The sequence below is a fragment of the Glandiceps talaboti genome, chromosome 6, assembly GCF_964340395.1.
Source record: "Glandiceps talaboti chromosome 6, keGlaTala1.1, whole genome shotgun sequence".
Classification (NCBI taxonomy): domain Eukaryota; kingdom Metazoa; phylum Hemichordata; class Enteropneusta; family Spengelidae; genus Glandiceps; species Glandiceps talaboti.
In genome coordinates, this window is record NC_135554.1 from 28,249,477 (window position 1) to 28,272,659 (window position 23,183).

General features: G+C 37.3%; 2 protein-coding genes across 2 annotated transcripts in view; both read right to left on the reverse strand.

Moving 5' to 3' along the window:
- Positions 1 to 248: 248 nt before the first annotated feature.
- Positions 249 to 23,183, reverse strand: part of LOC144437059 (patched domain-containing protein 3-like) — a 28,059-nt gene continuing 5,124 nt past the window's right edge. The window contains exons 5-19 of the mRNA XM_078125926.1: positions 22,194 to 22,341; positions 21,753 to 21,850; positions 21,393 to 21,513; positions 20,737 to 20,860; positions 19,366 to 19,475; positions 18,144 to 18,455; positions 16,851 to 16,988; positions 15,734 to 15,926; positions 8,129 to 8,244; positions 6,803 to 6,961; positions 6,401 to 6,526; positions 4,520 to 4,664; positions 3,908 to 4,029; positions 2,362 to 2,613; positions 249 to 1,959 (exon numbers count right to left, since the gene is read on the reverse strand). Coding sequence (XP_077982052.1) covers positions 1,732 to 1,959; positions 2,362 to 2,613; positions 3,908 to 4,029; positions 4,520 to 4,664; positions 6,401 to 6,526; positions 6,803 to 6,961; positions 8,129 to 8,244; positions 15,734 to 15,926; positions 16,851 to 16,988; positions 18,144 to 18,455; positions 19,366 to 19,475; positions 20,737 to 20,860; positions 21,393 to 21,513; positions 21,753 to 21,850; positions 22,194 to 22,341 — 2,392 coding nt within the window. The 3' untranslated portion in view covers positions 249 to 1,731. The remainder of the gene's footprint in view (positions 1,960 to 2,361; positions 2,614 to 3,907; positions 4,030 to 4,519; positions 4,665 to 6,400; positions 6,527 to 6,802; positions 6,962 to 8,128; positions 8,245 to 15,733; positions 15,927 to 16,850; positions 16,989 to 18,143; positions 18,456 to 19,365; positions 19,476 to 20,736; positions 20,861 to 21,392; positions 21,514 to 21,752; positions 21,851 to 22,193; positions 22,342 to 23,183) is intronic.
- LOC144436268 (integrase/recombinase xerD homolog) lies at positions 9,910 to 14,940 on the reverse strand. Its single transcript, XM_078125014.1, has 2 exons — positions 14,747 to 14,940; positions 9,910 to 12,541 (listed from the first exon to the last, which is right to left on the reverse strand). The coding sequence occupies exons 1-2, from the start codon at positions 14,892 to 14,894 to the stop codon at positions 11,469 to 11,471; spliced, it is 1,221 nt and encodes a 406-aa protein (XP_077981140.1). The 5' UTR covers positions 14,895 to 14,940; the 3' UTR covers positions 9,910 to 11,468.

Consider the following 23,183-nt stretch of genomic DNA (forward strand, 5'->3'; position numbering starts at 1 on the left):
ACATCAAATTTTGTAGAAATCTCTCTTTTAAAATACTCTTCAAACAGAGAACTTTTTTTGAAAGATGATAAATACTTTCCATATTTTAAAATATGCCACTGTAACATGTTATCAAAAGTATGTGCTTGTTTTCAAACATATGCCATAACATGTAAATTTTATGCTTGCATTACATTTCATGTATCAGTATGTTTTCCATATGTATTATTTACACAATATTAATGCAAATAACTTTAAGAATGTCCCGCAATGCTTGGATATCATTACTCATGACTCAAAATATAACTTTACAATGAGTTTCGATAGCATTCAATTAAGATACAAGTACAATATCATTAATATAGTATTTTTTTTTACTAAACCTGCCCAAGAGGGTGCACTTTACAGTACATACGGCATGGCAGGAAAGACTACTTGTCATCAGAGAGGAAACTCTTTAATCATTTCATCTTACTACAAGCTCCCTTCCATTCATAGAACTCTTTACTATTGTATGAATGTAGAAACCACAATTTCTGTTCTGGAACACATCAGCTCTTCAAAATGTAAGTTGTTTTTTTTGAAGCTGATAAATGAATTTGAAGATTGATAGAAAAAGGTTTCCGCAGTATTACCAATTTTACTGATGTATAACCTTCTTTTTGTTTACAATTTCTACTTTTTCTCCCTGATATGAAAATTTGCTAACACCTAGGGGGTCAAATCATAACTTCCTAACACCTAGGGGGTCAAATCATAACTTGCTTACACGTAGAGGGTCAAATCAAACTTGCTTACACCACAGACAAGTCTTGTCTTAGTCTTGCTGCTAGACGTTCGGGCTTTCTTTCGATACTATAAGTGAACAAAGTTCGCACTGAGGGCTTGCCCGAACAGTCTAGCAAATGTCATTTTCAGACCGGACATTCCATTGAGATTACATTAAGCGGTGGGTTGGGCCATGTATGGGCCATAGGCCATGTTGGGCAATGTATGTATGTACTTTTTTCTTCTTTTTCATTAAGTATACAATTTTCATTCCTTAGATAACTAAAGTAAATTTTTACATATTTTGTCTGCAGATGATAAACTTTCTCTTGGAAACTTTCTTGTTAATGTAAAAAATATAGCAGTTGGCTAAATGATTGTATTTTATTGACTTATTTTTGTATGCTTTACCATGCTTGCTAAAGCATGATGTTATGCAATAAAGATTGATTGATTGTATGTATATATATACTTTAATATATTCAATCTCTGCATCCAGGTATTGACAAACACACTTATGTCATTACTATGTCTTATTGGTTTATGGTAATTGTGAGTTTGATGAGTGTGTACACGTTGTCATTCACACATTTCAGTTAACACATTGGTGGTTATTTTTACAAGCCCCTCCTAAGATGAATATGCATGAAAAATTAGCTATTGTCCTCTGTTTGTGCTTGTCGCTAATGCGGTTATCTGATTGGCAGTTATTTATATCCTAATGACATTTGCTAGACTTTGGATGTTCCATCCTCGATAGCGATGTTCGGTCATGTGTCGTATTGCATTGGAAGAACATCCGAGGTCTAGCAGATAGACTAGTCTTGTCTGTGCTTAATACACTTAGAGGTTTAAATCATTATATAATACATCCATGTTTACATGCAACTAGGGGATCAAATCATAACTTGCTTACATCCATATGGCCATTTTAGCATTCAAATTTTGGCACATATTTTCATGCACAAATAAACACCTAGCGTGTTACATCTCCACATTGGGTAAGTCAGCTGTTGCCTGAAATCTGTTGTGTGTCTTTGTTGGTGACCATGAACCTGATGACCTCCCTAACCTTTGACCTTGAGGGGGCATGTCATAATCCGGAGGTGGAATTTCAGGTCGTCCGTACGGTGGGATGTCACTTGATTTCCTCTTCTGAGTTTGTTTCACAGGAGATGAAGTACGACTTGCTGGTTGACTCTGTATAACTGTCTGTAAATTTAAAGAAACAATTCAAAGTTTGTTTACTTTATTTTTTTTGTTTGTTTATGCCTGCCTGTACCAAATATTGAATTGTGAACAGAATGCAGGAAATTATTACTATGGAAACTGAAATAATGATTTATAAAACTCCAGGAAGTTAGATAATAATTCATTCGATGCAAGTGTTCAAACATGCTAGGTATAGGAAACGTTTATGGTGGCAGTGATGAGATGAAAAGAACAAGTTAGTTGATAAATATCTTGTGCATCATCAATATTTTCAGGGATTTTCTCATCAACTGTCTCATATAGTTTCTCATCAATAGCATCATTAATTGCATCATCAATATTTATCTCTCTTTGAACCCCAGCATCATCATTGTCCATTGTTGCTGTGGCAACAGACTGTACCTGTGTTCCATCACTGTTCATGACTAGTACGTCGTCACCATTGGCAACAATAACATGGTTTGGTCTTGGGATATAGAAGGGATTGTCGTATCCATCCAGAGTCTCCGCAGCACCCACAACTTGAATGACATTGTCCTTCTTTGTTCCTCTTTCTTCTGCTGATTTGTAAGGTGACGGACCAATCCAACTTAGTAGTACCGGTAAAACCATTAAGCCGTGGAAAAGACCAAATAGTACCACAAGGAAAAATATCTATAAAAAGTAAACACACCATTACATCTTTCTGACTGGTAATAAATAAGTCATGCATGTTTTTGCTATACATATTTCAACATCTATATTGTCTTTAAACCCCAATGTTTCAATACCACAGTCTTGGATTACTAACTATCTTATCAGTCATAAGGATTAAATACCAATAGGATCAACTCTATGCTCAGGAGTAACTTTTTTTAAGCTCTGCCTGACAACTGTTGTCACACTTGTATTTTCATGCCAATTAATTATTGGCCTTTATCTATGAACAGGTCATTGACCTACAACATATGTATAATATGATGATGATGATATACCTATGCCCAGATCAGTCATTTATGATTACATTTAACGTGAAATATCACTTCTGAATGGGACGTTAAACGTCACGATATTCAGGTTAAGTATCATCAGAAAACACCTCTCTGATTGGACAAAACACATCGATTCTAATAATAAACAAACATAAAAAAATGAATCAGTGAAGTTATAAGGTTCAAATAGAATCATTCTTTTCTTCAGGTCAAAGTTTTTATAATAGCTCTGATAGACAACAGTTTTACACTTCAAGTTGACTACCAATCAAAATATAGTGTGTGTTATCATATTACTGGTCCAGTGAAATTAATAAAATTAGAAATTTGTGTCAGGAAAAAAATGAAATTTACAGTTGTATGTAAAGTGTTGCCAAGTTCATAATTAACTTGGTGCACATGTAATTTGTTGATAACAGGCAATTTATTACCATCTAAATCAATGACTCACAAGAACTGAATACAACTTTTCAACAAAGTTTTCAATAAAATACATCAGTATAATATCCCAGTTTTCATTAACGATACATCAGTAATATTCCATTTTGCATTGTGTACAGCCCAATTTCAAGTTACCATTCAACTGCTCTGTTTGAAACAACCATGAAGAAACCAATAAGAAACTGCATATTCTACACAAAGATAAGATAGCAAAACTGCAACTTCTTGCTACATTTTGTCTATTATGAAATAAACTATTTGAACATACTACTGAGATCAATATTTTGATGTCTGCATTTGATGTCTGTATGGTGGCATTTTAGTTCATTTCATTCAGACAAAATGTTGCCAGAAACTATATTCATTTCATCTTGGTACTTTAAAAGTGTACTATATAGAGTTTCTTATTGGTTTGTGTATGGTAGTATCACACAAAGCCAGTGAATGGTAACTTGAAATGGGCTGTATTTTATAGCTTGATGTACCTAACAACCAAAGAACAAATAAATAAAATCATCAAAGTACTTTATACTCACCTTGAAGAAAGTTTTAAATATATAAGAGTTGGATGCTATAAGAAGTACAAAGGCTAAGAATGTACTAACTCCACCATTGAACACTGCAGGTCCTATCTCACCTAGTGTATATTTAGCACGACCTGTAATGTGAGAACAATTACATCAAATTATATTATGGCTGAATGTACAAGAAATCATCTAATAAATGATTCAAATGAAAATAATTATGCATAACATACATACATACATACATGCACACATACATACACACATACATACATACATACATACATACATACATACATACATACACACACACATACATACATACATACATACATACACACACACACACACACATACATACATACATACATACATGCATACATACATACATACATACATACATACTTCAGAAATAATGCAGAGAGCTGAAAAATTTTAGCTGCCAGCAACTATGCAGTGCCCTCAGCTTCCATACACACATACATACATACATGTACATACATACATACATACATACATACATACATGTATACAGCGTACTTCATACACAGTCATACATACGTACACACATTCATTACAATATACCACGGTACAAATTTGAGCAAATTTAATTCAAAGACTTACGGTTTCTGTCACCAACTATTGTCATAAAAGTGTATCCAATATGAGCTGAATAATCCACTGTTAGTCCAACAGCCAGGATTAGATTAAGGGCTGTCACTATGTCTATAGTTAATCCCCAGAAATACATCATTCCCATTACATCCACCTACCAATCAAAATTCAATCACATTTTTAGATTTGAATATATTGTGCTGAACACATATATATTTACCTTCAGAAAATAGCACCAATGGCACTGTAGGACAACTGTAAGTTTATCCACATGCTATTATCCGTGCTAGGTATAGGTGTTCATTTGCTGAAATCCAGTTGTCTATCCAGCCCTGTTGTTATCTTTACCATATTCACCATCATTTTGATGTTGATATGGGCATGGTCTTGGTCTTGTTGCTAGACCTATTTTTTTTTTACATTTTTTGAATGTTTATTCACTTGTCTATGAATCACAGCTGTTAATATCTTTGTGATACACACCATTGTTTGGCTCTTGCTATTGGCTTGGCCTTGTGGCATGGTATATTTGCACACATTTTTTTGAATGTTTATTCAATTGTCGATTAATTCCTATTGTTACCTTTGCAATATACATCATCATTTGGCTGTTGCTATGGGTGTGGTCTTTTTGCCAGGCATATTTGCATACAATTTTTGAATGTTTAGTTACTTGCCTATTAATCCCTTTTACCTTTGTGGTATAATACACCATCGTTTGACTGGTGCTATGGGCGTGGTCTTGTTGCTAGGCATATTTGCACACATTTTTTAAATGTTTATTCTCTTGCCTAATGAATGTCTGTGAATATCTTCACAGAATAATTCATTATTTGGCTGTTGCTATGGGTGTAGTCTTGTTGCTATGTTCATTTGCATTTATTTTTGGAATGTTTAATGTCTTGCCTAGCAGATGATGTTATTTTAGCAAACTATACTGACATTTGCTTGTTGGTAAGAGTGTGGTCATGGTTGCTAGGGCCAATTGTGTCAAATGTTTTTTAACAACATCTGCAGGAGAACATGTCAAGAAACATGTCTCCAAATGTCAGCCCCATAGACCAAGTACTTTTTGAGATATAATTTTTTGATCAAAACTCACGTTTTTACACCTAATTTGCATATCGCTGATGAGATCATTACGCGCTTAATAAATTCTTCATTTATACACCCGCAGATGCATTCCCATTTTGACCAAAAAGATACATGTTTAGACCTAATTTGCTAATTCATTTTGTATATTAATCTGACAAGTAGGTTTTTGAGTTAAAGTTTTTTGACCAAAAATACCATTTTTTAAATCCAAATCACACAACTGTAATGTGATCATTTTGCTTTGAACAATTTCCCAACTAGACACCACAAGTAATATCCCCACCAAATACCAAGGCAATCAGTCTGGTGGTTTTTGAGTTTATTAAAGTTGTCCACACACACACACACACACACACACGCACACACACAGGGTGCAACATGCCTAGAGCACTTCTGAACCTTATCAGTTCAGTTGTGCTAAAAATTAATAGTTAAATGAATTAAATACAGGAGAGATTTTATTATAATATTTATTATACTTACTTTCCTGTAATCTGATACAACATTATTGGCCTAAGTTTAATTGAATTGAACTTTCCAAAGAGTGTAATTGTTTTGTATATAGGGGTCTTATCAATTGAGACAGTTTTGTCGATTAGGGGTGTTATCAATTGAGACAGTTTTGTCGATTGGGGGTGTTATCAATTGAGACAGTTTTGTCTATAGGGGTGTTATCAATTGAGACAGTTTTGTCTATTCCTGGTCATTTGAATTCCATTGTAGAAGGTATTGGCAGTATTTCTACTCTGACTAATGACCTTTGAACTCCAACCAATCACTATGATTCTTACTTACCAATGAAACAATGACACATAGGAATACCAGTAGTGCAGTCCACAGATTGGCAATTAATATCAAAGTCACCAAGAAGACAGCAGCCATAGCTAGACCTAAATTACGGTATAATTCCTCCTTAATTACCTGTTATATCAAAACATGAAAACAAAATTAAACAATTATTTCATCATTACAACCACTTGATGAGTAGAAAAGACAACTGTTTCAAATGATGGGCATATGGATGAGAAAATATTTTGACATTTTAAAGAATAAGTCAACTTTACCATGTTTTTCTCCTGTGTACACCACAGACCTAAGTCAATGTTTGTAACTCAATGTGTAAAAAACTAAAGAAATGTATACAAAGATAGCTACTGTAAAGAAATGATTTGGAGTAATGGTAAATGTTTATTATACCTTATTTGTATCCCAACGAGGAAAGACATCAGTGTACGCAAATGCAGCTTCATCTGATGAAAACCCAATATCATCAATAAGCTTATAAAGGCTTTCTTTGGCAGCAATCTTCTCTGATGACTCTTCCAAAGTAATAAACTGGAAATTTAACCTGGAATACTATATCAAACAAATATCTAATATTAGGATTATTGCTATGTAAATAATAGTAAATATAACTCGTAACAATCAGAAGCATTTTCCCTTGGTGCCACAATTATTTATAGAATCTGTATCAGGTGTAAAAGCATACCATATTACATTTCATATAAATATCAGCCCTGGCCATTCAATTGAATTCAAACTTCTTGAAATAAGCTTGCTCATGGTGTGAAACTAGTAGAAGAAAACAATAACAATGTAAACAAGTCTTCTTAGAAAAAAAGTTAACCCCTTCCCCCCCCCCCCCCCCCCCCCCCACCTCACCCATGAAATACTTTACTCCTGTGAGACTGAATGGAGACATATGATTTAAAAAGAAATTAGCTACAAATATGTCTGCCGGCCATTCACTAAAAATTACATGAGCACCAAAAATGCTTGTGTATAGTTCTTTTCTTCATATTACTTGTAAACATGATCTAAAAGAAATTTACAATGCTGGGTTGATTTTGATAATTGACCTTGAAGTTCAAAGTCAAGGTCAAAGTTCAAGGTCCCCAATCATAGCTTGCATCTGATAATATGAGGGTAGACACTTGAATGGAGTCTCTATGTATTAGTTTTTGAGTTATGCAGTAAAAATGATTTTTAACTATAACTATGACTGCCATTCAAGAAAAGTGATATGAGCACCAAAAATAATGCTTGTGTGTAGTTCCTTTCCTCACTATTACTTGTAAGCATGATATAAAAGAAATTGGTAATAAATGTGTCTGTGATTGGCAGGAGTTGGCTTGATTTTGATAACTGACACTGAAGGTTGTAAGGTCGAAGTCTACAAAGATAGCTTGCATCTGATAATATGTGGTACACACTTGAATGGAGTGTCTGTGTATTACAACTTTTGAGATATGCAGTAAATATATTAATTTTTAACTACAAATATGGTTTCCATGTTGTCAAATTTGCATGTATCAAAAAACAAATTGATGTGCGTGTATGTTACATACATATGATATGTCACTTTTGTGTCAGGTTTGAAAGAATTTGGATATTCATGTCTGAGAAAGGATGTACGTATTATGGACACACACACAGATGGACGGAGCCCTGGCATATTGTAAGCCTCCCCCTTGGGCGTTCTCAGACTTCGGCACAGAAAACAAATGACAATATTTTACTTACAGTGATATTTCCCCCTGACATTTTGACATCATCTGAATGTCTTCTACCTTCATTTGTCTGTGATAAAAACTCTACAGCCCAAGTATAAAAGACAATCTCTGTAGTTGGTATATTATCTGTAAGAATAAAACACCTATTAACACAAACCCCATTTGACACCCTCTAAAGTCAATGACCTCTCAGAATACGCCTCTTGGGAAAAACTTCACTGAAAGTCAAAGCTAGTTCTCAAAATGTCTCCAAACTTTGCACATGGAAGATTGCTTCTGGTCCTTTTGAAATAATAAAAGAAGAAATTTAGGGATCCACCATCTTGTTTCTGAGGAAATTGACAATCTTTTATTTTTCCATTGAGTAAAATAAGTATTCAATGGCCATATTGGATACTAAAATGACCAAATTTTGATAAGTTTTGACATCTATTTCAAAAGTTTGTATGAGAACCCCTGATTTATGTCTAATTTTTACAATTTTAGAAAAGATTAGAGTTTTCTAGAACAAAGCAACATCAAAACTTTAAACAGTTTATTCCTGAGGCGCAGTTCACATTAAAAGCTTCAAGGCATTTTAGCAAGCTATGAATTCTGAGTAACCATTTTATGATTTTAAGATTTACATCACATATTACGCATGGTTGCCAAGAAAAATTTAACATTTAAGCTGTTTCTCAATCATTTCTCTGTATCAGTCATTGCGATGGACATTGAATGCCCATGGGAGTCAGCAGACATGTATATGTAACATGTGAACATAATGAATATTCATGACTCCTAGGAAGTACCTCCCATTTTTTTTCAGAACTAATTAACCCATGGCAAATTATAAACATCCACTGAGGCAACTACATATTCTTCATTTCTGAATATGCACATTGAACTTCACAGAAGACAGAACACTGGGTTATATTTATATATAGTTTTTTTTTAGCCTTCTGTGATTATCTTTCATCAGAAATGTGGTAATTGCAATGGATTATGAACCATATAGTAAACCTCAATTTGCATATTAAAGCACTATTCACATTCTGTTTTCACAAGGGCACTATATATTCATGTGTTATTGGGGACTTGCTTGATACGCAGAGAATATGTGCCTAATAACGTGATTGTGTTACAAAACTCATATTGCCTTATTCATACATTTATAGGCTGTATCCTTATGTTATGTAGCAACTATTTCCCTTGGCTTTCAGACTCGTGAAATAGTTGCTTCATAACAGCCCAAGCGGTGGTAATAGATGACTACTAATACTACCAGGCAATCAGGGTATATTATTACACCTCAACAATCTTAAACAAGCTTTCATTGGTCAGAATCAAATCACATGATATTCTCTAAATAATCTCAGCTATTGCCCATGCATGCAGAGTTATTTCGACCGTTGCGTATCTATTCTGTGCATTTTGCACATGTGCAGTCAAGATTAATCATCCCTACCCAGTGAAACACACAAGTTAATTAATTTGTTAATTCTTGCATGAATTTGAATATATATATATTACAAATGAGCTGTGGGGACACTTTAGAGCTCCTACAAATGCCATGTCTGTATTCTATACAGTTTGGAAATGCACCATGAAAGTGAAAACTTTTCTATCGGTGATGAATGGTGATGAATAATGAGTGGACATGTGAAGGATTGGACAAATGAGTGAATGGAGTAATAAACTTAACAACAAGTTAATGAAATAAGTGACACCGACACAGGGTTGGGATAAACGAGGTGGGTGTAACCTCAAACAGGCGTCGTAACAACCTGTCTCCAGATGCCAATCGCACGATCGAGAAGCATCTGGAGGAGGATGCGTGGTACCTGAATGAGGCCGTCACGTACAGAAGCCCACATGGCGTCGTGGCGGCCTATCCACCGAGGGTCAAGGTCTTTATGACCCTGACATGATAGGGCAGCGTGGTACCACTGTGGAACCCACATGCACTGTAGTGACAACCCCCTTTCTTTATTATAATCAAGCCATAGTAAAATTGACAGAATGAACTCAAAGGAGAGGGTGGGTGGGAGCAAAGTGATGTGCTCGTGCTAGCTGCCAGAACAGAATGAATGAGGTAGCAGTATATTAAGTGATAGACAACAGAAGGTCATAGGTCTGGGAATGCTAGTGTTGTGCAATCCTCTTGAGAAATGCTGACAGGGATGGTGGAGGAAGAGCAGAAAGGTCACTGCTTCATTAACCCTGATTATGTATAAATACATAATCAGTCATTAATGAAATAAGTGACACCGACACAGGGTTGGGATAAACGAGGTGGGTGTAACCTCAAACAGGCGTCGTAACAACCTGTCTCCAGATGCCAATCGCACGATCGAGAAGCATCTGGAGGAGGATGCGTGGTACCTGAATGAGGCCGTCACGTACAGAAGCCCACATGGCGTCGTGGCGGCCTATCCACCGAGGGTCAAGGTCTTTATGACCCTGACATGATAGGGCAGCGTGGTACCACTGTGGAACCCACATGCACTGTAGTGACAACCCCCAAATTAAAATAACACATGACATAAAGCAAAACAGACTATGAATGCAGATCACGAGTGTGAAGTCTCGAACGTCAAGCTGGATACAACATAATCTACACTACAAGTTTGAGGTCAATGTCATACAGCGGTATGTGCAAAAAAGCAGTCGGTCAATCAAAATATCTAGTTTCCAAACGTAACGGTCACAAATATGGCAACACACTATACTACGAAGTCACTATAGCGTAACTGGCAAAGAAAATGACTACAAGTTCAAACTACAAGTTCAAATTCACTATCGTAAACAATCACAGAAACTGTTACCGGGCACGAGTTCAATTGAGAATGTTCATGCAATAAACCTGAATACACAAGCGGTTGTGAAAGGTCCAGCTAGGTGTCAAATGTATCAGAATGTCCACGCGTTGTTACGTTTCACACAAGAATGCACATAGTGATAAATTCAGAAATTGAATCCGTAAACCTGGACTAGACATGAAACAGATGTAGGACTGCAAATGAATACAAATGGAGGCAATATCTTGTCCCTACATCGTGCAGTAAGCATTGAGGTGGTATATGTGAAATATTAAGTGAATGAGAGTAAATTGCACTGACTGGATCATGCGCCTAAGAGCAAGCAAATATGTGTTCCAGGTAAAATGTACTGGGTTAAAAGTCTGATGGATGTATCCCAAAGTCTTAATTCAAGTCGGAACGTGGGTAATATATAATCTATGCATACAAAGCTGTCCTAACGTAAAGTCACGCGGACAATGAGCGAGTCGAGTGTTCAGATTCAAATGTCCTCCGCGTTAGAGTCTGCGGCAAGTGTGACTTCGCGAAGTTCCTCTTGGCAATCCACGATTATCGGGCTCCACTGAGAATGCGCGGGACTGTTTTTATAAGCGATTTAGGCGTCGAAATGTAAACTTGATAAGCGTCGCTTTTCCATCTCCCAAGTGCTTTGATAAGCCAATCGGGTAGGTTGGCCTCTGCTGCCGTTGTGGCAGCACCGCTTCTGAAGCTGTGGGTAGCATATAAGTGGGCTTGTTCGATACCCGCCTGCAACAGTAACCGTCTTAGATGTATGGTAAGGTTGTGCCGCGTGAGGAGCAGGCCACTTTGAAACTTGAACGCCGGATGCGCAGGGAGCGTTGGGGAAGCCCGTTGATACTTGGTGTAGGCTCGAACAGCACAAATTGATGATGACGTCGAGGCAATCATAATGGTGCATCCACGTCGGAATGGGTCTGTCTTTGACGCCTTTAGGTGGACGTGCAGATCGGCACCAATCGTAATGTCACGCGTGAGGAGTGATTGCTGTGCATCAAAGCTGTGTGGATTTGGAGCTGTGAATTCGCTCACACGCAAGAAACCAAAGAAGGCGATTGTGAAAGCGGACCACAACATGAGTTTATCTACAGGGTGGAGATCTGGGTGTGTTCGTAGAGATCCCTTGAGCCGTCGAAGTATGCTAATAGTAATGGGGAGTCGAGTCCGACGTGCTTCGCCTGATGAACGTTTAATGCCCTGGAGTGCTCGGTGCAGCAATACGTTTTCAGTGATGTGATTAGCGAACCCAGCCTCCTCGTGCATGTGGCAGATTGCGGAGATGTAAACCTTGATGGTTTTGTATGAGAGACCTCTTTGTGCCAAACTCGTAGCGAACAGGATCACGGTAGGTGCGGTCAGCGGTAGCATTGTACGACCGTGAGCACTACAGAATTGGTGAAAGATTGACTGACCTGTTTGGTATGTTCGACGCGTTGATTTGGAAATGCTATTGTGAATATATTCAACGGCTTGGGTTACGAGCTGCTGCGTGCGACAGTCAGTCAGTGACCCTTGTCTGAGATAAAGTTCACAGGATTCAGGTGGTTTGGAATTGTCGTCCGAACTGGTTCTGCCCCGGGTGCCAATGTTTTGAAACGGTGTACCTGTAGGCGAGATAGAGAGTCAGCAATGGAATTATCAGTTCCAGGAATGTGAGCAACAGTAAGATGGAAGTTGCCTTGTGCGGCTATGAAGAAAATTCTACGAACGAGTGACATGATGTAAGGGCAGCGAGATGAGCCTTTCTTCCAGATCTTAACAACTGAATCGTTATCACAGTGAAACAGAATACGGCGCCCATGCCAAAGGTGCCCCCAAATTGAACATGAAATGAATATAGGGAACATCTCTTTCCATTCAATTGAGAACTGAAGTTGGTTAGGCCAAGGTAACATGAACCATTGACCTTTGTAATACCCCCCACAACCTAACGTGCCGGATGCATCGGTGAATAGCTCAAACTCAGGAGATGGTATCCAGTTGGCATTAAGGAATGAGGCGGATCCATTCCATGATGGTAGAAAGTCAATCCACCATTGTACGTCTAGACGAAATTCCGTGTTGAGATGAATTGAGTCCTGTAGTCCAGGGGCGGTGGTACTGGTGTCAATCATTCGGCGGAGGAAGATTCTCCCTGCTGGAATGCATTTGCATGCGAAGCTAAGTGTACCGATTAGTGATAACAGTTCTCGCTTTGTGCAAACGTGACGCTTGAACCAGGTGGGAAGTGATTGCATGAGCTCGTTATACTTGTCAAGAGGGAGTCTCAGTGTCATGGTGGTTGTGTCCAACTCAATGCCCAGGAATGTGAGGACAGGTGTAGGGCCTTCAATCTTTTCAATGGCAAGAGGGACGCCCAGGTCATTACATGTTGTAATCATAGAGTTCAACAGGTGGTGGCAGTTGTTGGTATTGGGCGCCCCTGCAGCTAGGTAGTCATCCAGGTAATGTAACAGGTCTGATGATTTTGCCCTGTTGCATATTATCCACTGGATGGCGTCTGCAATTTGGTTGAACAGGAACGGTGCGGATCGCAGGCCAAATGGAAGTACCCTATCGAAGAAGTAAAACCCTTTCCATTGGAAACCAAGCAAGTGCCAGTCTTCTTTTTGAACGGGACAGAGGCGGAAGGCATGTTTAATGTCGATTTTGGCAAGTAGGGTTCCTCTGCCATGTTTTTTAATCATGGCAACGGCATCGTCTATGTGAACATATGATAAGGAGTATTGTTCTTTGTCTATGTAATGGTTGACACTGTCTGAAGTTGGTTGTGATAAGTCCATAATAATGCGATGACCTCCTGTTTTTTTGGGACGCAGACCAAGTGAGTTGAGTACGAAGTTCTTTAACGGTGGTGATACGAAGGGGCCAATTGTGTGGCCTAATGCAATTTCCTTATTGATGGCTTTGGTGATAGTGTCTGGATTTGAAAAAGCAGATTTGGCATTGCGAGTGTATCTGGGATGTTGTGGGCCAGTAAAACCAAGACTAGCACCATGTGAGATGAGATGCAGTATTGACGCAACGAATGTCTTGTCCGGGTGTTCGTGCAGAGCTGCGGAGAAAGCCTGGAGTTTGAGTGGGGTGGTTGGATACAAAGTTCTTAATGACGCTGCAGTGGAAATACTACCCACGAAAGGGCTGCGGGGTATGATTTTGTTGCCCTCCATTACGGTTACGGTGTTGGTGAGCGCCATGGTCGTTAGCGTTGCATGAGGTACATTGGTGCAAACGACCATTTTGACACGGATCAGCACATTGACCACGGTTAAAGGCACGGCATACTTGTGACGATCTGGGTTGGCTGGAGTCCTGGTTGTGTTGTTTGTTTACCCATACATATGGATTGCTGTGCTGTTTGCATTCAGATTTCCTGTGACCTTTTTGGCCGCAAGTAAAGCACTTTGGGGTGATGAGATGAGGGTGCTGCTGGAAATGGGTGAAATCAAGTGTTGGATCAGGCAAGCTCCAGTCAGTCTGGTTTGGATACCGTGCTGCATTCAGTCTGAACATTTTGTCATACCCCAACCAGGCTTCTAGTTGGTAAACCTCGGCTTTAGATGCAATGAACCGATGGTAGTTTACAAGTGGAATGGCTTCCTGGGGGAAGAAGAAAGAGCGGTATGCCTGGAATGTGGCGAAACATTGTGACCATAATTCGAAGGAGTCTATGTTTTTCTTCCTTGTGTGCGTTGTGAAAGTGGCTATGCCAGGTTGACTCGGGTCAAATGAGATGTGAGTTTTGGTACCTTGGGTAGCAGTGGGTTTGAGTGTGTCAGGATGTAAATCACTAAGTTCGATGAACTTACCCCGGTTAGCAAGCATTGGGAGGAGAGATTGGTCGACATAAGGTAGGTGAAGGCTCGCCGGGGGAACTACAGGAGCTGTAACGACGTTGTGGTGCATCGTAGAGGTGATGTTGGTGACCGGAGCTGGATAGCCTATGGGCGCCGCCATGTTGGATGCGTTGCTCGGTGATGCGCCACCAACGGTGTGGTTCTTGTTTATGTTTTCATCCGGGTTACTTAAGATGGCGACGTCCTGTTGGTAGCCACGCGATTGTGATTGATTTTCCATCTGTTGGCCAAGCAGAATATCAACAGCTGCAGCTTGGGTATCGGGTGTGGCAGAAAGTGGAGACAAAAGTAGAGTATTTGATTCGGTTATAACTTCTGGAGCGTGTTTGGACTGGGATGTTTTCTGCAGGTCGATGGCGTTTGATCGTAAGTTAGCGATAGCAGTTGCTACTTCGGCCTGGACGATTTCTGCAAGGTTCTCTGGAAGATGGTTTGATTGAATTGCGTTCCGTGACTGTCTGGTTCTAGGATGGCCGTGGTGTTGCAATACCCCGGGTGTGAGGTCCGACTGTTGTTGGAAACGAGTTGGTTTTCTGACTGGCCTGTTGGACTTCCTTGTAGATTTAGTCTTGCCCATAGTGTCGGTATTCAGGCCTGGGGTTGGAGGAATATCGTGAGAGGTTCGGCGGTTGTTAGCGGATTTATGGCTCGGACAGTCAGCAAAGTGATGTGCTCGTGCTAGCTGCCAGAACAGAATGAATGAGGTAGCAGTATATTAAGTGATAGACAACAGAAGGTCATAGGTCTGGGAATGCTAGTGTTGTGCAATCCTCTTGAGAAATGCTGACAGGGATGGTGGAGGAAGAGCAGAAAGGTCACTGCTTCATTAACCCTGATTATGTATAAATACATAATCAGTCATCAAAATTTCACTTGCTGGTATGTGTTAATTACTATTTAAAAATCAACCTAGTTCTTATGATTAATATCCTTACTTACCAGGTCCCATATTAGGATCACTATCCTTGTTGTTCTTCATCCATACCCTGAAATCTTCAAACCAACTATCAACAGTCAGTATATAGTCATTGTTTTCTAGTTCATCATATAAATCATCTATCTTGTCATACTCTGTGTAATAGTCAACATCTCGAAGATAAACATCTCCTGTGAAACCACCTGATGGGAAATACTGTAAACAAAACACACATCTAGTTATAATATTTCATGTGCCCTTATCAGAGAATAAAATTCTTGTTTCAAGAAGCGATTTCAACTTTTTTTAGAATAAGAATAAAATTGCAATCAAATTAAATATAAAATCATGATGTTATTCTGAGTTTCTTTATTTGTATGTGGAATTTGATCCATGAGTTTCCCAGTGTGTCTGAAAAGTTCTGTTTTGTTGGTATTTTTAAAAAGAGAACTAAAAAAAACATTTTCAACATTTTAATTTTTTCGAACAGTGGACTGGAAAATACACTGGCTATTATTTATTAACATGCTAAAGGGATTTAGGTTAAGATTATCACAGTGATAATGATTTGGGTTAGATACAATTAATAACTCCTAATTTCTATTGTCAATCATTTGTTGTTCTTTCTTGTAATCTTGGATACAATAATTACATTTCTTGAAATCTTATTAATTTCAAATTAATTTATACAATGAAGTATTTGATATATAATATGGATATGTACAATTATTCTTACTTAAGGACCTCTCTGAAGACAAAATAGTTAAAACATACTTTCTTCTGAATCATTGATGTAGATATTTCTTTCAGACAACACACAATACAAACCAGCTCTCTACAAGGGGTCTAAACCATCTCAACCCTATAACTTCACCTCTCTTAAACTTCAATACACGTGTCTCTATAATTGTACAGTTGATTGCATTCACCGTTGTCTTCATCTAGCTGCTAGACAGTCTGGCATTTCTACTAACTTTAAAAGTGATAATAGGTCACATAGTACCAAAGGTGCTGTCAACTGCATCAGAGGTACTTTCATACTCAGCTTTTGTTCGGCAACCCTCCAAGTGCAGATCTTAGATCTTTGCTACAAGAGTATATAAGTTTCTTCAAGCTAGTTTTTGTTTACTTGCACAGTACCTGTTCACTAGCATCTAGGAATTCTATGACATAGGAATCGTCTGGTAGAAACCATTCAAACTGAACTTCTTGTTTCAGGTTTATTAAACCCCATATATTGACTCCAAGCACAGCCAGTGATGCAATAACAACTATAATCTGAGGAAAGAATGCAAACAATATTGGTGTTTTATTTGCAGATGTGAAATGGAATATGTTGCAAGTATAGTACATCAATTTATGGATGAAAGTCAGGGATTCCATCCCATGTTCCTGCATTCTGCATTTATGTCAACTTAATCTTATAATCAGTAGTACAGCCAAAGTGATTGCATATGAGTTATTCTTTTGTAATGCCAATAAATGATGACTCGGAGACAAGATATGCCGTTAAAGAAGGGGGGATGAGCTCTACATGCAGGTGTTGTAGCGAACAGCCATGTCGTGAAGCCACTCGTCTGTTTGAGTGACATCATGTCATGGAAGGCGTGGTACCCGAGTGTTGCCAGCCACCAGCGGGGCCGTGTACTGCAAACAGGGCGGAGTGAGTCTCGCACGGCCGTGGTCTGTGCTCGACATGCCTAGTTACAGCCAGTGATATACTCGAGCCCCGTGGTCTCAGCCCCCTTACTGTGTTTATTGATAACATTTTCTCATTCTTACTCTTTTATTTGATTCTGTGGTTTTGTTGCTGTTTTGTGTGTTTTTTGGTGTTTTTTTTCATGTCTGCATAATTGGCAGGTGTCAATTAATAGCAGACAACCATATCATGGATCATGCCCTAGGCGGGTGTCCAGATGATGGAGTGCGTGGTGCCCATTGGAGTTAGCCTGTGGTGCATATGTGAGATCAGAGCATTGCGTATGAGTAGACTCAGTAATACATGTAGACATGGGTATGGTACATGTAAGGTGTGTATTTAGGAGTGGGTGGGTGGGAACATTTTTTGTTAGAGAGATGGTGCTTATGTTCACTGTGCTAACATTGGCAGTGAAAGGCTGAGTGAGGATGTGAATTGGTATTTATATATTAATGTAGTAGGAGAACAGTGTTTGGTTTCGGATTGCAACCTGTGCAGTTGATGGGAGTCATCCCCTGGCAGTAACTGCAATTATATGAATATGCTATAATCCCAACATTCTGGACCAACTATTTCTAAAGTTCTGCAGTTCTAAGTTTTATCATTAGTTATGTTTACATTCCTATTAAATTATACTGCCAAATTATAATTTGGGTCAAAAGTTAATTGCAAACTTCAATCTCAGCCTTGTTATTGTTCATTGTTTTTTGTATAAAAACCATTAAGTTAAATACCTTCACTGGTAGTTTCATTAAAAAGTTGCTGTAAACATGTCTAAAGAATTCCTGCATTATATCCGTTCTATTGCAGCATTGTTGATAATCAGGTCCATGTTGATAACAGCAGCAGCATGCATTTCTCTTGTTGTCAATGCGCTTCTGGTCAATTGTCAGACATGCGGTGAAGAACGTGACACAGAAGAAGAAGAGGAAAAAGATACCAATGGCACAGTAAACACAGAATGAACGGAGGGCAGGTAGGATGGTTGTAGCACCAATACCAAAGGCCACAAAATCTGTGATGGAGGTTACTGTTATTGATACACCCTGTGAAAAAGAGACAGAAAAGTAAAAATGTTTGAATTCTTGAAATTAAGCAAAAGAATAATTTCACCAAAGCAGTTTTCCAGAATTCCAATCACAAGCAAAATAATGCACCCAGATAGCTAACATTAACACTGCAGCAAAGGTGGGTTTAACTTGCATATTCAACTTGCATATATAATGACTCAACCTGCATATTTAATTACTCAACTTGCATATTTATTGACTCAACGTAATGACTCATCTTGCATATTTGACTCAACTGACATGTTTAATTACTCAACTTGCATATTTAATAACTCAACATGCATATTTAATGACTCAACTTGCATATTTAGTCAATTTGCCCACTCTAATAGCACTTATATTTACTGTCTTTACAGTGGTCAAATTTTCCCTTCCAGATAAAGGTTGAAGTCACTGGTAGTTTATGTGATTCGATCTATGCATCCATCTACATGTAATGTATGCTGTTAATAGACATCCTGATGTGTATAAAATATGCTGCATGTCTCTAGTAATATCCAAAACTTAACATGCTGGAAATGATTACTAAATTAATAGTAAACTATTCCTGCAATAAATAGGATACTGTAACGTAGAAGAAATAGATATTTAGAATGCAGAACATCCCCCTACCCCCGCAACTCTCATAATATATAATTAGAGATATCATTGGCTAGTAAAGAGCAGTGTGTCTGCTAATGAAAGACAACATTAGTTGTCATAGGTCAAAATGATAAATATTAGGTTTTAAGGTGAGTCATCATAGAGTAATCAGGTGATAGGGATCATCAAAGTTTTGGTGGGTTAAACAAGAAATATTAATAAGCAACACCTTGGTGGAACGTCCAATTGGCTTAGACTGGCTAGAACAGACTGATACACAGAAAGCTAGTTGACCAATACTCACTGCATGTCTAAGTGCATCCCCTACTCTCTCATGCAGCTCAGCTTTCCTTTTCTGTGGTGATAGGTTATTCCATGCTTGTACAATAACAAACATGTCATCCACACCAATACCTATATATACATGAGACAATTAGATAGCTAGGTTATTCCATTCTTGTACAATAACAAATATTTCATCCACACCAATACCTATATATATATATATATATATATATATATATATATATATATATATATATATATATATATATATATATATATATATATATATATATATATATATATATATATATATGATGAGACAATGTGAAAGCTAAGGTTATTCCATACTTGTATAATAACGAACAAGTCATCCACACCAAGTTAGTGCCCTCAACCATCTTCACTCAACATGTCTTTTTTCATGTGATTGTGAACTAGGATGGATCAATGTTTTAGGGTGTTCAGTAGAACTAACTCATAAACAATTGATAATGTAGTCATAGTATAGTAAATTATTGCGGTGTAAAACCCAGATTTTCAAATCATTACTTTAGTACATGGTACCTAGCTTGTAGGGAAAAGATATTTTAAAGAGCAAAAAAAAAGTAAACAAACAAAAAAAAATTTTTGTAAGGAAAGAGAGTAAACAATCAAACAAAAAACAACTATTTGTAAACAAATATGGCCAATTTCAAGCCCCTGTACATATTTATGTGAGACAATGTGATAGGTTACTACATGCCTGTACAAAAACAAACATGTCATTCGCACCAAAACCTACATGTGACACGTAAGCATAATTTGAATTACATGATATTTTCTTCAATAAATTATCATTTCTGTTCAAATCTTGCTGAAATACATGTACCAACTCTTACAGAATGATCTATTGATACTATTATTCAAAGGCAAAGGGTATTCATCTAGTGGCAAATAGCAGCTCTTCTGACACTATTCACCCAGCCACTCGCCTAATAACAGGCAAATAGCGGCTTCAAAGCCACTTTTCGCCCAGCCACTTGGCCAATAACAGGCAAATTTAGTGGCTTTTCTGATACTATTCACCCAGCCACTCGTCCAATAAGATAAGATAAGATAAAGATAATATTTTATTGAGTCCTATAAGGGAAATTTAAATGCCTGCCACAAAACAGATATAAAAATAAACATCGGTTGAAACTTGGGTGTATAACAAAAGATTGCTAAGACAAAAAGTATTGGGACCTTGCTTGAGTGAGGGTGTTATACAGTAAGTAAATGTATACTTTAATGACCATATACTCAAAGACTGTGGTTTGATCATGATGGAATAGTTTTGTTTTGTTGTTAATTCATTAATGCCCAAATATTTTATTGCATCACGTAGAAGATAAAAAAGATGAAAACTTACCAAGCAGTAGAAATGGTAAGACGGTATGGACAGGACCATAGAAAAAACCACAGGCTGAGGAGAAACCTATGGCTACAAGTATAGATAAACCAATGACAATTACACCACTCACTGCAATGTAAAACTGTGGAATGGACAGAAAATCAAAAGAATAAATTACAATTTGCAGGCAATTAAATTTCACTCATGTTGATTCTGCCTCAAAACTTGCATGTCAAAATTCAACACTATTAAGGACTGGAAAGTGTAAATCAATTTAGATTCCATAATAATTTATGACTCATATTGAATGACAAATTTTAACTTGGAGTGGGGGTGTGGGGGGTGTGGAGAGAAATTAAATTTGAACCATACTCGCATTTCAGAGTAATCCATCAGACATGTCTGTTTCCATCCAACTTATACCTACTACTTTTGAAAGTCATGTGTGGACGCAATAATGTCTTTTTTGTATATTTAACAGTCTAATTGCATGAAATGGATTTAAATACAGCTCAATGGTGGTAATTTGAAATTCAACACAGAATATTCTAAAGAAATGGACTTCCCTAGACATTGGAAGAGATCTTCAGATTCAAAAGTAAATGGATATAAGCATGTAGACTTCATGCACTTACATTTCAAATTCCACAAAGTGAATCCAATTATACACTTACCTTATGTTCTATCATGGTGAACTTGCCTAGCATTATAGCAATATAAACAATAATTAACATATATCCAGCAGATAAGAAAGTGATATCACCCTGAATGCTTTTATCAGTTTCTTCACCTAAACTAAAAATTACAAAAACACAAACAAACAAAGGATGCCACAAATTATTAATTTAAAAACAAATTTGTTATGTAGTGTGTATATTACAATAATTTAAAGAAATAATTGTTATAACTTTCCATATTTACAAAGTATCTTTCTTCTGTATGAAAATTTAAAAGAAAGAAGAAAACATCTGACAATGTAATAATTTCATTAAAAATAGTTCTTTGAGGATTTTTGTCTCCATGACATTACTGACCTAAAAACGGTCACTACATATACAGAGGATATATCTTTATGTCCTGCTAAAGCCAAATTCACAAATTCTTCCTCCCAGGCATTAGCCACCAAGTCATCCTGAAAAGGAAAATAAACAATAAACATGTAAACAGGACAATCATGCATTGGCAACACTTTAAACCATGCTTTTTTAGTCAAAATGTTTTTCTCTAGAATGCAAAAATAAAAATTTACTATTTGAGGTTTTATGTTAATTAGCAATCACTTATAATCTGTACCAGATAGGATGTAACTTTTTGGGAAGGATAAGTAATTGCAGATTTGTTGGATTTTTCACTGAAAAGTACAAAAATCTCAGAGGGAACATTAATAATGGTAGATGTAGAGGTGGACAACTGAATATGTATAACAAACAAAATATGAATTTAAAAAATATTTTGAAATTGTATGTATATCTTACATCATTGGCAGTTTCTGGATTGTATACCCTGTTGTCTTCTAGGAAGTAATTCATGCCAGTGGCTTTAGCTGAAATAATGCTACCAGTACTGTTATATGTGATATCACCAAACCAACTGTCGATGTCTATGGGTGTGTAATATACAGGACTGCAATGAAAAAGAATCAAGTGTTTACTGTGATATCACCATGCCAACTATCAATGTCTATGGGTGTATAATATACAGGACTGCAATGAAAAAGAATCAAGAGTTTAGTGTGATATCACCATGCCAACTATCAATGTCTATGGGTGTGTAATATACAGGACTGCAATGAAAAAGAATCAAGTGTTTACTGTGATATCACCATGCCAACTATCAATGTCTATGGGTGTATAATATACAGACAAGTCTTCATAAAAGACACACAGCCCTACCCCACCCCGAAATACTTTACTTCTATGTGATTGAATGGAGACATGACTTAAAAGAAATTGGTGGCAACAAATAAATGCCATATTCAGTAAAAATTATGTGAGCATCAAAAATAATGCTTGTGTACAGTTCTTTTCTTTATATTACTTGTAAAAATGATTTTAAAAGAAACTGGCAATGTGTAAACACTACAATGTTTCTGTGATAGGCAGAAATTGGCTTGATTTTGATAATTAATCCTGAAGGTAAAGGGCAAAGGGTCAAGGTCTCAAAAGATAGCTCACATCTGATAATACAGGAGTAGACATTTGAATAATTTTGGTATTTATTGTTGAGGATGAGTTGGCCAATTAGAACATACCATTACAGTTTCGTCAGGACACGCTGTCAATAATCTTACCAGTAATCAGTATACATGTCTGCCTTTATGGTTTTGTACTTTCAAAGTTTGAAAGTAAACAATAATGTAAGTAAACTTTCTTGATTAAATGGGTTGAAAAATGACTTTGTTATGATATACTCAAAGTTGCATTCGCTGATGAAATGACTTTATGCAGACACGGCAGCCATCTTGC

Bases quoted from the DNA above. Each gene is read 5' to 3' on its own strand.
- LOC144436268 (XM_078125014.1), bottom strand. From the start codon at position 14,894: ATGGCGGCGCCCATAGGCTATCCAGCTCCGGTCACCAACATCACCTCT. The intron at 12,542-14,746 runs GTAAGTTCATCG...TCTCGCCTACAG, and splicing joins CCCAATGCTTGCTAACCGGG to GTACACCGTTTCAAAACATT.